The sequence below is a fragment of the Helianthus annuus genome, chromosome 1, assembly GCF_002127325.2.
Source record: "Helianthus annuus cultivar XRQ/B chromosome 1, HanXRQr2.0-SUNRISE, whole genome shotgun sequence".
Lineage (NCBI taxonomy): Eukaryota > Viridiplantae > Streptophyta > Magnoliopsida > Asterales > Asteraceae > Helianthus > Helianthus annuus.
The window spans coordinates 85,242,731-85,254,951 of NC_035433.2; the positions used below are offsets into that span (position 1 = coordinate 85,242,731).

The 12,221-nt window shown below is 33.0% G+C and overlaps 1 protein-coding gene across 1 annotated transcript; it reads right to left on the reverse strand.

Moving 5' to 3' along the window:
• LOC118490573 lies at positions 1-2,048 on the reverse strand. The gene is made up of 2 exons (XM_035988287.1): positions 2,006-2,048; positions 1-569 (listed from the first exon to the last, which is right to left on the reverse strand). The coding sequence occupies exons 1-2, from the start codon at positions 2,046-2,048 to the stop codon at positions 1-3; spliced, it is 612 nt and encodes a 203-aa protein (XP_035844180.1).
• Between the last annotated feature and the right edge of the window lie 10,173 nt (positions 2,049-12,221).

Sequence of the window (12,221 nt, forward strand, 5' to 3'; positions counted from 1 at the left end):
CTACACACACATTGCTATCAACTCACTCATTGACCATTTATCTTTCTGAGTGTTATAGTTGATCTTAAAAGCATTAAAACGTGCAGGAAGAGAAGTCATGATGAAGTGTACTAGAAAACCGTCGCTTATTTCCATGTTTAATCCCTTTAACTTATGGGCCATGTCGCTCATCATCATTATGTGCTCACGCACATCACTAATACCTTCATATTTTGTGGTAAGCATCTTCAAAATTAGAGAACTCGCATGTGCTTTAGAAGATCCCTTGAATTGCTCCTCAACTGAATTCAGATATTCTTTGGCATTCTCTGAATCAGGTATAGCCCCCCTAATGGCACTTGAGATGGAATTCTTGATAACCATAAGAGACATTCTGTTAGACCTTTCCCACTTTTCATGCTCTATTTTCTGATCTGTAGTGCTTTCAGCAGTCAGAGCAGCAGGAGGGTCATGCCTCAGGGCATAATCAAGATCCACCATACCAAGAGTAAGTTTAACCGTATCCCTCCATGTGGAAAAGTTTGCCCCAGTCAATAATTCAATTCCAAGGCTAGGGCTAAAAGTAGATGCTAGATCAATACAAACAGAAGAGTTGGAGTAATCTATTTAGGGGTAATCAAGCAAGGCAGACAAAGATAAGTACATTGAAGATAAAATCTATTATAACACCAAAATAATAGATTAATTAAAATTCTTCCTGAATTTTGGCTTCGCTTTGGCTTTTACCAAAATTCAGACATTATGAACATACATAAATAAAATGTTGTCTTGATGTTTTACATAAACTGTGGCTTCGCTTTCGCTTTGACCAAAATTTATATATTATAAACATACCATAATAGACTGACTTATTGTCTTACATGAATTTTGGCTTCGCTTTGGCTTTGACCAAAATTCATGTATTGTGAATGTACGTAAATGATAGAGACTATCTTAATGTTCTATGTGAAATTTGGCTTCGCTTTGGCTTTGACCAAAATTCACATATTATGAACATATATTATAAATGGCCTGTCTTAATGTCCCATATGAATTTTGGCTTCGCTTTGACCAAAATTCATATACGATGAACGTAAAAATAAAGCACATAAGTATACCATAACACCTTTGGGCAAGAAATGATATATCTATGTAATTAGGCTAATAATTATTATGTATATCCTCAAAAATGTGGCTTTAGGTTCATTGTATAACAATACATGTAACTACATAAAAAAGGAATATCATCACTTACTTTATTTTGTAAGAAACTAAAAGGAAACCTTAATTATTTGTTTCACAGTTCATCAAAATAATTTTCACAAATAATATTATCCCTTAACAATAATTGTATCCATGAGATGATAATTATATGGCCATCAAAATTCTACCGTCTTAAAATCAAATAGTTATCCATACTTACACTTACAATAAGGTATCCATATAATATGCTTAGAATAAGGCATGGATACTATTCAATAATTCAAGTAAATATTTAAAACAACGTAATTTACTTTCAAATAAAAACAATTATATAAGGCATCAGTTACAAATATAAAACAAAACCCATAACATCCATAATGACATTTTAATGAATATCTGGATGCCATGGAAAAACCTGATGGTCACATGAGTCACCAAATATAGAATGTGTGAAAAGGGGATCTACATGTTTTTATGGAAACCATTTTTTTAATTGTTTTAACATGTATCGCATACCATAGTCTTGATCACAAGGTTAATGATCAGAGAATTAAACAAGGTGATATGCAATCGGCCAAAAAATCTTTAAAACTAAAAAACAGTGCCTTTATTTATTTATTTATTTTTTCGATAAATAATTCAAAAAACTGTTCATCAAGTTAACAGCTTAGTTTCTAAAGATTTTGATTTCTAATTACGAAAGATCCCCAATCAATTAACAATTGGATTGATATAATCAACATCGCTCTGGTACCACATGTTGATTATATCATTAAACATGTAGCCAAAGCATAAACTTGAGCGTAAAATTATAGGCACTTACTTGTGGGGATGCTTATCTTAGCCGAAGATGATGATGAGGCCATGATTCCGTTATGATGCCTTTGGTTGATAGAGACTAAGGGAGAAGACTTGATTGGTGTTTTTAGGAGTTCTGTTATTCTCTACTTGAATGAATAAGATGACCATCCATTTTACAAGTTACACAAACTCCTTGGCATTCTCATTAAAGGCATCTAAGGGAAATCATAAATCATAATGGTCCCTGAATTTGTAAATATTCACAATTACTTCCATCAAGTAATTGTTATGGACCCGTTATGTCATGTTGGTAAACATAACTCAAATGATCCATAGGCCACATTATGGGTTATTTCTTACACGACGAGGCTGAATTCACTGTTGTGAACGAGGCACAGCAGTCCTTAGGGTCTGATGGTGTGTCTAACAGCCATGAGACCACAAGTGTTGAGCCTGATCCTGTGAGGGCTGAGTCAAGCAGTGGGAATGACGAATCAAACCTTCCTGAGGGTAATCAACCTACTAGGAGATCATCCAGATCTGTGTCTGCTCCAAAAAGGTTTAATGATTTTGTGGTAGGACATGCTAAGTATAGTTATGACAAGTTCGTTGATTACTCAAACCTACCTAGTGAAAATATCTGTTTTGCTGCCAATGTTAACAAAATAACTGAACCAAACACCTATACAGATGCACTTAAGGATAATAGATGGGTTGAGGCCATGAATGAGGAATTATCAGCCCTTTATAGAAACAACACCTGGGATATAGTCGACCTACCAAATGGAAAAAAACCCATTGGGAGCAAGTGGGTATTCAAAGTCAAATATAAATCCACGGGTGAGATAGATATGTTTAAGGCCCGTCTCGTTGCAAAAGGTTTTAACCAACGAGAAGGTATCGACTTTGAGGAAACCTTTTCCCCTGTAGTTAAAATGGTCACTGTTAGGTGTGTTATAAGTTTATATGTCTAGAATAATTGGTCGTTGTACCAACTTGATGTTAATAATGCTTTTCTTTATGGTCACCTTAAGGAAGAAGTCTACATGAATCTTCCTGATGGGTTAGGTGTCAAATAACAAAACAAAGTCTGCAGGCTGAACAAGTCTCTATATGGCCTAAAACAGGCCCCACGTATGTGGAATGAAAGACTTGTTCAAACCTTAGTCAAAATTGGTTTTGTTCAGTCCAAATGTGATCATTCTATGTTTGTCATGTCAAAAGGGGAGGTCTTTATTGTCCTTCTTGTTTATGTCGATGATATTGTTTTAACCGGGAATAATGAAGGGAAAGTCAATGAGGTTAAAGATTTCTTAAAAACTGAAAATTTTGATCAAAGACCTTGGGTTTTTGAAATTCTTCCTTGGAATCGAAGTTATAAAAACTGACAATGGTGTATGCCTTTCTCAACGAAAGTATTGCATGGACTTACTGAATGAATATGGGATGAGTGGAAGCAAACCACTCAGTTTCCCCATAGAACAAAATCATGTTCTAACCAATTTAACAAAGAAGGAAACCAAAGATGTTGACATTACACAATATCAAAAATTGGTTGGTAAATTGATTTATTTGTCGCACACTCGACCTAACATAGCTTATTCAGTTCACTATTTATCTCAATATATGCACAAACCAACTGAAGCACACTCTCATATTGCCTTCAAAGTGTTGCGGTACCTAAAAGGAGCCCCGGGAACCAGGATTATGTTCACAAAAACCAATTTTTTTCACCTAACAGCTTTTGCAGATTCTGATTGGGCAAAATGTATTGACAGCAGATGTTCTGTCACTGGTTTTTGTATCTTCCTGGGAGGTTCTTTGATTTCTTGGAAAAGCAAGAAACAAAGCATTGTTTCCAGATCGTCTGCCGAGGCAGAATATCGATCCATGTGCAGCGCCACTTGTGAAGTTTTATGGCTAATCAATCCCCTTTGTGAACTCAAAGTTGATGTTAATATTCCAGTGACATTAAAATATGATAGCTCAGATGCCCTGTCCATTGCCGCAAACCCAGTATTTCATGACAAAACAAAGCACTTTGAGGTGGACCTATTCTTCTTACATTAAAAAATAGCTTCGGGCCTGATCAAAACTCAAGGAATCAAGACAGAAAATCAGCTTGCCGACCTATTCACCAAAGGCCTCCTACCAAAAGCTAATTCAGATATATGTAAGTCTCTGGGTCTAACAAACCTTTTTGCATATTTAAACTGAGGGGGGTGTTAAATTTACAGTATAAATGTGCCTCTTTATTTCATTTTCTAATCCAATTTTATTCTTTGGTTTTGAGGTTTGCTATGGGCTTGTTCGTTTGGGCCGCTCCCTTCTGGTCACTGCTTTTGGGCTGCTCCTTCTGGGCTCCAGCTGTCCTCATTCTAGGGTTGTACACATGCTTAAAGGGGCTGTTGTCTTTGTCATTCTCGATCATCACAGCTCTCATCTCTATCATTCAATCTTTCCCTTTCTTTGTTCCTCACAAGTAAAATACGTGAGAGTTTATGGTTTTATCGTTATTACTTTGATCTTGTTCATGTACATGATTCACCGGTCAATCTGTGATGACTGGTTAATCATTTCATTGTAACTGTTCTTAATCTTCTTTTGAATAAATCCGTGATTGTTTTTGGATCTGAGATTTGTGACACGTAGCAAGGCTAAATCGACTGTGGGTGAACAATCAAAATATAATCTTTTTTTTATCTTGAGCTATAGCGAATGCCGATAACGTATCGCTTCTATGATGAATCGAACCAATTTCAACCTGTTTTATCATAATCATTATCTTTATTCGTTTTCATGATTTTCAATCAATGTCAAACATATCTTTATTCGTTTTTATGTGTTTATTTTTACTGTTTTTCTTTCCATCTTTTTTAGTAGTTGTGTACCATATAACGATTTTAATTTCTAGGTTTTCTCTTTCAATTTCTATATTGAGTGTTGGTACCATATCGATACCGTATTGAACCGAACCGGTACCGACCAATTTCCCATTGCAACGTGCGAGGGAACTCCAATAGCTATATCTTATTTTATAACATGCATCATTTATTTTATACGCTAGTAAAGATATGTGGGGTGGGTATGCAGTAGTAAGTGTTAGGGAAAATTATGAAAATAGCAGTTGACCTGACCATCAGGACTTTCCAAAAAGGTCACCTCATGTGTTCTTGGTGCTTCTTTGCGAGTCGCGACTTAAGTACTTTTTGTCAGCCGCGACTTAGGTACTTTCTGGTTACCCGAGTGTGTCTATGTGCCACGAATTGGTATAATCCTGTGAGCCACGACTTGTGAACAACCAACCCATCATTCGCCACATGTGAACGTTGTTCCTTTATAGGGTATAAAAGATGTTACCCCATCATGGTGAGAGCTAATTTATTGGCACTAACCCATAAGCCGCGACTGGGACCAAGCAAGTGAGTCACGGCTTGCGTACTTCATGGTTTCCTTATATGTACTTGGGCATTCTTGGGTTATATCTATTGGTCTAGGTTTGCGGGGTGTCACCCCATCATCATTAAATATGTATTTTAATATTTGATACTAGGTTATAACCCCGTGTATTACACGAGGTTTAATAAATAAATTTTATATACTAAATAATAAAATAATATATCTTTAAAACCCCATTTATGTACGGGTTGAATAAATATAATTTTATATATTAAATAATAAAAAATTATATCTATAAGAACCATATTGTACAGGTTGAATAAATGTAATTTTATATACCAAATAAAAAAGTTATATCTTTAAAACCACGTGTATTACACGTGTTGAATAAATGTAATATTGTTTACCAAATAATAAAATAATACATCTTTAAAAAACCTTATTTGCGACACGGGTTGAATAAATGTGATTTTACATACCAAACAATAAAAAATACATCTTTAAAAATATGCGTATTACACGGTTTGAATAAATGTAATTTTTTGTACTAAATAATAAAAAATATATCCGTAAAAAACCCCGTGTATTGGACGAATTGAATAAATCTAATTTTATATATCAAATAATAAAAAGTTATATCTTAAAAAACCTCATGTGTTACATGGGTCGAGTAAATGTAATTTTGTATAGTGAAAATAAAAATATTTAATATATTAATACAAAGTTTGGTTTTCGTGATAAAAGTAGATTACTCTATTGTTGCAAAATTTGTTAACGAAGTCTCAATAAATTTAACCCTTTATTTAAAACTCCGTAAATGTATAAATCATAAATAATATTAGTTAATTTTATTTTAAGTTTCGTAAAATTTATTTGATACAAAACTAAACAGAACGTTCAAATATAATTAATTCAAATAAATAATATTATAAATGAGAAGGAGATTAAACTAAATAATAATTATACATAAGATATTAAATTAATAATATTTAGTAGGAGGGTTATCTATAATATAAGATATTAAAATAAATAATATTTAGTAGGAGAACTGTAATTTTGTATAGTGAAAATAAAAATATTTAATATATTAATACAAAGTTCGGTTTTCGTGATAAAAGTAGATTACTCTGTTGTTGCAAAATTTGTTAACGAAGTCTCAATAAATTTAACCCTTTATTTAAAACTCCGTAAATGTATAAATGATAAATAATATTAGTTAATTTTATTTTAAGTTTCGTAAAATTTATTTGATACCAAACTAAACAAAACGTTCAAATATAATTAATTCAAATAAATAATATTATAAATGAGAAGGAGATTAAATTAAAATATAATTATTCATAAGATATTAAATTAATAATATTTAGTAGGAGGGTTATCTATAATATGAGATATTAAAATAAATAATATTTAGTAGGAGAATTATCTATAATTAATTAGAAGAGATTAAATTAAAAGAATAATTATCTATAAGAGATGGCCTAATATGATGACAAGTGTCCTAAAGTGGTTTCTTTTATTATATAGTGTAGATTCGAATGACAAAACATTGTGTAGGTTTAAAATCCTCTTCTGAAATGAACCTCCCCCATTTAATATATTATTAAATAAAATTGTATATGTAGAATCTCGTTTAGGCTTGCGGGCGTTCAAGTTATTTACTCGTTTTAAGTTTGGTTTAATAGGAGCGCAAGAGTGGTCTGACTTGTTTACATTGCTAGACCAACTCAATTTTGACATTCGTAGTAGATCATGTTAGATATCAGTATCATGGTCAACATCTTCAGTTTTGCAATCTACTTAATCATAGAAGCTTGCCTAGATAGTCGAGCTTTGCTTGAATTTTAAACGAGTTGCCTTGGATTGACTCGAAGTTTTAGATCAAGTTGTGTCAAATATGATAAATCAAACCTTTTATTCAACAACACTAACAGATTCTACAAACACTCGCAAATCAATAATACAATGATCTGTAACAACGAACTCACCACTAAATCTATATGACAACAAGTTCTATAATATGTAGAACCAAGATCAAATACTCAATCTAGTAAACGAGAGATGAATGAGTGTAAAATAAATGAATGGAATACCCTAATGCAAGAAACTTGAATGAATGTGGCGATGTGATTGTCGTCTCCGAAAATGTTCGAAAATCTTTAGGTCCTGTGCGAACAGAAAATACGGGCCCTTAAATATAAATTTTTAAAAAGAATATACAACACCAATCATTTAATGTAACTTGACATAATTAGGTAATTAATGTTATTTGCATTTAATAAATAGAAAAGAAACAAAAAGAAAAACAAACTGAGAACACCGGGATTAGAACCCGTGTCTTCTTATTATTAAAGTGACTTTCAAACCACTAAAACAAGTGCTTCACAATGGCATTTTTCCGATTTATTACATATATATATTCTAACTTTACAGTGTAAAACTAATACAAAAACAAAAAGATTGGGCCCTCGATGGGTTTAGGCCCTGAGCCATCGCCCATCTTGCACACCTTCGGGCCGGCCTTGGATGTGAAGATCTTGACTAAAGGGGTTTGATATATAGATAATTGTCTCGACCCCTTGAGATCTCAACTCAGCCATAGTGACCCGCTTCTTAACCTTAAACTTGCACCAGCCCGACAGCCCGTTAGCAACATGCCAATGAGCTTCCAAACCCAAGTCTTTAAAGAAGCCCAGCACTCAAGTCTTTACTGAAAGTTCAGACCTCATAAAAAAAATAAAAAATAAAAATAAAAACTGTAAAAATGGTATAAAACTAATAATAAACCAAGAACACAAAGAAATAGCGACAAAAGGTGACAAAACTTTTATTATTACCCAAACCAAAGAAAAACCCCCCAGAAACCCTAGATCTCACAAATAGTGAGATCTGTAACAATACAATGAAGAAGATGATCAACTGATGTAAATCAGTTGATCTATACAACTAAAACAATACAAAGATTAGATCTCACAAGAGATCAATCAAATACAAACACCGCAGATCACAACTGATCTGAACAAAACCCTAATCGCTTGACTGATGAGAGAGAAACAGCAGCTTCCAGAATGAACTATTACGCAACTGTTGAAGCCTTTTATATTGAAAATATCTTAATTTTCAATATCAACCTTCTAGTTTATACTTGTACAGCTTATCCCCTTAGATATTACAACTCAGCCCTTCAAGTAATATAAACTGCACTCATTCACAAGATCAGTTATAAAACTGTTGTAACAACTTTATAACAACTAAAATACTATATGATATGTAGCAACATGAATTAACATGTGCACTTTATTTTAACATGCCCCAATAATTCATGTGGTGAACATGTCATAAAGTCCCAAACTTTCACAAAGAATTTGATGTTGGTTTGCATTCAAACCCTTTGTGAATATATCAGCTACCTGCACATCTGTACTGACTTTTTCATGCTCAACAATACCTGCAGCAATCTTTTCTCTTAAAAAATGTAAATCCAATTCAAAATGCTTAGTTCTCTCATGAAATACAGGATTTTGAGATATTGAAATTGCAGATTTACTATCACAGTACAATTTAACAGGCAACTTACAAGAATTCTTTAATTCACTTAAGATGTTGATAATCCACATGACTTCGCAGGTAGCTGAGCACATAGCTCGGTACTCAGCTTCTGCAGTTGATCTTGAGACAACATTTTGCTTCTTGCTTTTCCAAGAAACAAGTGTTTCTCCCAAGAAAATACCATAACCTGTAACTGATCTTCTGGTCTTAAGGCATTTAGCCCAATCAGAATCCACAAAACCAGTTATCTCCATACTTTCAGACCTTTTAAAATTAACTTCTTTTCCAGGAGATAATTTCAAATATCTCAATAACCTTAAAGCTATATCAAGATGAACTTGAGTAGGACTATGCATGTATTGACTCAAAAACTGAACAGCATAGCTGATATCAGGTCTAGTTAAAGACAAGTAAATCAGTTTTCCTACAAGCCTTTGAAAACCATTAACATTTTGTAGAACTTTTTGATCACTTTTACATTTACTTGTAACTAAAAAACTCTGCTCAATTGGCGTTGCAACAGGTTTGCAACCCAAATAACCAAACTCATTTAGTAATTCAAGACAATACTTTCGTTGAGACAAACAAATATGACCATCACCATATAATACTTCAATTCCTAAAAAATATCTAAGTAAACCAAGATCCTTAATATGAAAACTGTCTCTTAATCTTTGTTTAACATTTTCTATTTCAGACTTGTTATTTCCGGTGATAACAATATCATCTACATATACAAGTAAAACAACAAACACACTTTGTTTTGACAATACAAACAATGAATAATCACAAATACTTTGCACAAAACCCATAGCAGTTAACACAGAAGTTAACTTTTCGTTCCATTGTCTTGGAGCTTGTTTAAGCCCATATAAAGATTTTACAAGTTTACATACTTTTTTATCATCTTTTGAACAATAGCCTTGTGGCTGTGTCATAAAAACATCTTCTAACAAAGTACCATATAAAAAAGCATTGTTAACATCCATTTGATACAAGGGCCAGTTATTATTAACAGCTAGCTTTAATATTATTCTAACAGTAGTCATTTTGACAACTGGTGAAAAAGTTTCACCAAAATCAAGCCCCTCTCTTTGGTTAAACCCTTTGGCAACCAATCTAGCTTTATACCTTTCAACCTCCCCATTGGCCTTATACTTAACCTTATAGACCCATTTACAGCCAATTGGCTTTCTATCTTTAGGAAGATCAACCAAAACCCAAGTATTGTTTCTATACAAGGCTTCCATTTCACTATTCATAGCATCAATCCACTTATCATTTTTAGCAGCTTCATCATAACAAGTAGGTTCAATTATTTTATTCAACGAAGCAACAAAACACATATTTTCATAAGATAAGTTTGCATAATTCACAACTTTTTCAACCCCATATTTAACTTTACCCTCAACAACAAAATCACTAAATTTTTTAGGTAAAACAGTTTTTCTAGAAGATTTTCTAACACTAGTACCCTCAGATTGGTTGGTCTCAACATTTGACCCTATAGTGTCCTCTGCCCTCTCATTTGTATCCTGTCCACTATTGCCCTCCTGTTCAGTTTGCAGAGTCAATTCAGCATCTGAAACAGGGGCTGATGTAGAGGGAAACAATGGTTGCTGATCATCACTAATAGGATCTTGAGCACCATTTGTACCCTCTTCATCATCGGGTATGTTAGAAACTTCAGATACAATATTATCCAAAAAGTTTACATGATTCAGCTGACTATCTACAGTGAGTTCTTGATTAATTTTAAAAGGATATACATTTTCATAGAACTTAACGTCTCTTGAAAAAAATATTTTTTTATTATCCAAACTCCACAACTTATACCCTTTTTTAAAACTTGAATAACCAAGAAAAACACATTTTTCAGCATTAAATGAAAATTTGTCCGAATCATGTAATATAGTACTAAAACACAAGCATCCAAAGTTTCTAACATGAGATAATGAGGGTTTAAAAGTAAACATCATTTCAAAAGGACTTCTACCATTTAACACAGATGATGGCAAAAGCAGTTAAAACACAATCAGACCAAAACCTTAAAGGTAGTCCACCCTGAAACATCAAGGCTCTAGCAGTATTTAACAAATGTCTATGTTTTCTTTCCACTACTCCATTCTGTTGTGGAGTATAGGAACAAGTTGTTTGATGCAAGATACCTTTAGTTTCAAAAAAACTTTTCATTTGATTGTTTACAAACTCTGTTCCATTATCACTTCTAATGATTTTAATTCTCTTTTTAAACTGAGTTAGCACAAGTTCATAGAATATCTTTAAATTTTCAAAAACTTCAGTTTTACTAGTTAAGAAATAACACCAGACTGCTCTAGAAAAATCATCAACGATAGTTAAAAAATATTTATAACCATCATAACTGGTTATTTTATAAGGACCCCATACATCTAAATGTATCAAGTCTCCTACAGCCTTAGACTTGTGTTCACTTAAAGGAAAAGGAACCCTAACTTGTTTAGCCCTATGACAAACATCACATGGACCATGTTCACTTGAATGAATTTTAAGACTTTGTTTTAACACTGCTAAAACCTGATCAGAAGGATGTCCTAACCTGCTATGCCAAGTAAAAGACTGAACAGAACTATTGAAACAGGCATTAAACAAATTACCAGAATTGCCTACAAAATACAGACCACAATTTTGACTACCACTCATCAGGATTTTCTTTGAACTGGAATCCTGTAGAAAACAACTTGTTTCATTAAACACAACATTCACTTGATTATCTTTTGACAATCTATACACAGACAACAGATTTACACTATATCCTGGCACATAAAAGACATCTTTTAACACTAACTCATTTGTTAACTTTAAATCACCAATTTTTAAGACTTTAACATTAGTGCCATTTGGATGACTAACAGTTATATTAAACTCTGAAACATCAACACTATTTATTAAATCTTTGTCTGTTTTAACCATATGTTGACTAGCCCCTGAATCAACAATCCATCCATTCATATTAAAAACAACTGAACTAGAACAACTAACAAAGTTTGGAACATTAACACACTCACCTCCTACATTCTGATTCTGACTATCTGAACCACCTTTTTCTCCAACTAAACTCAACAATTTTGCAATCTGTTCATTGGTAAAAGGAAAACCAGAACTTCCCACAGATGAAGTAACATTATTAACAGTGTTATTTTTACTACCATTTGACATATTAGATCTTCCAGACTGACTAGACTGACTGCTGTTATTACTTCTCCTTTTAAAACCAGGTGGATAACCTATAATCTCAAAACACCTATCCA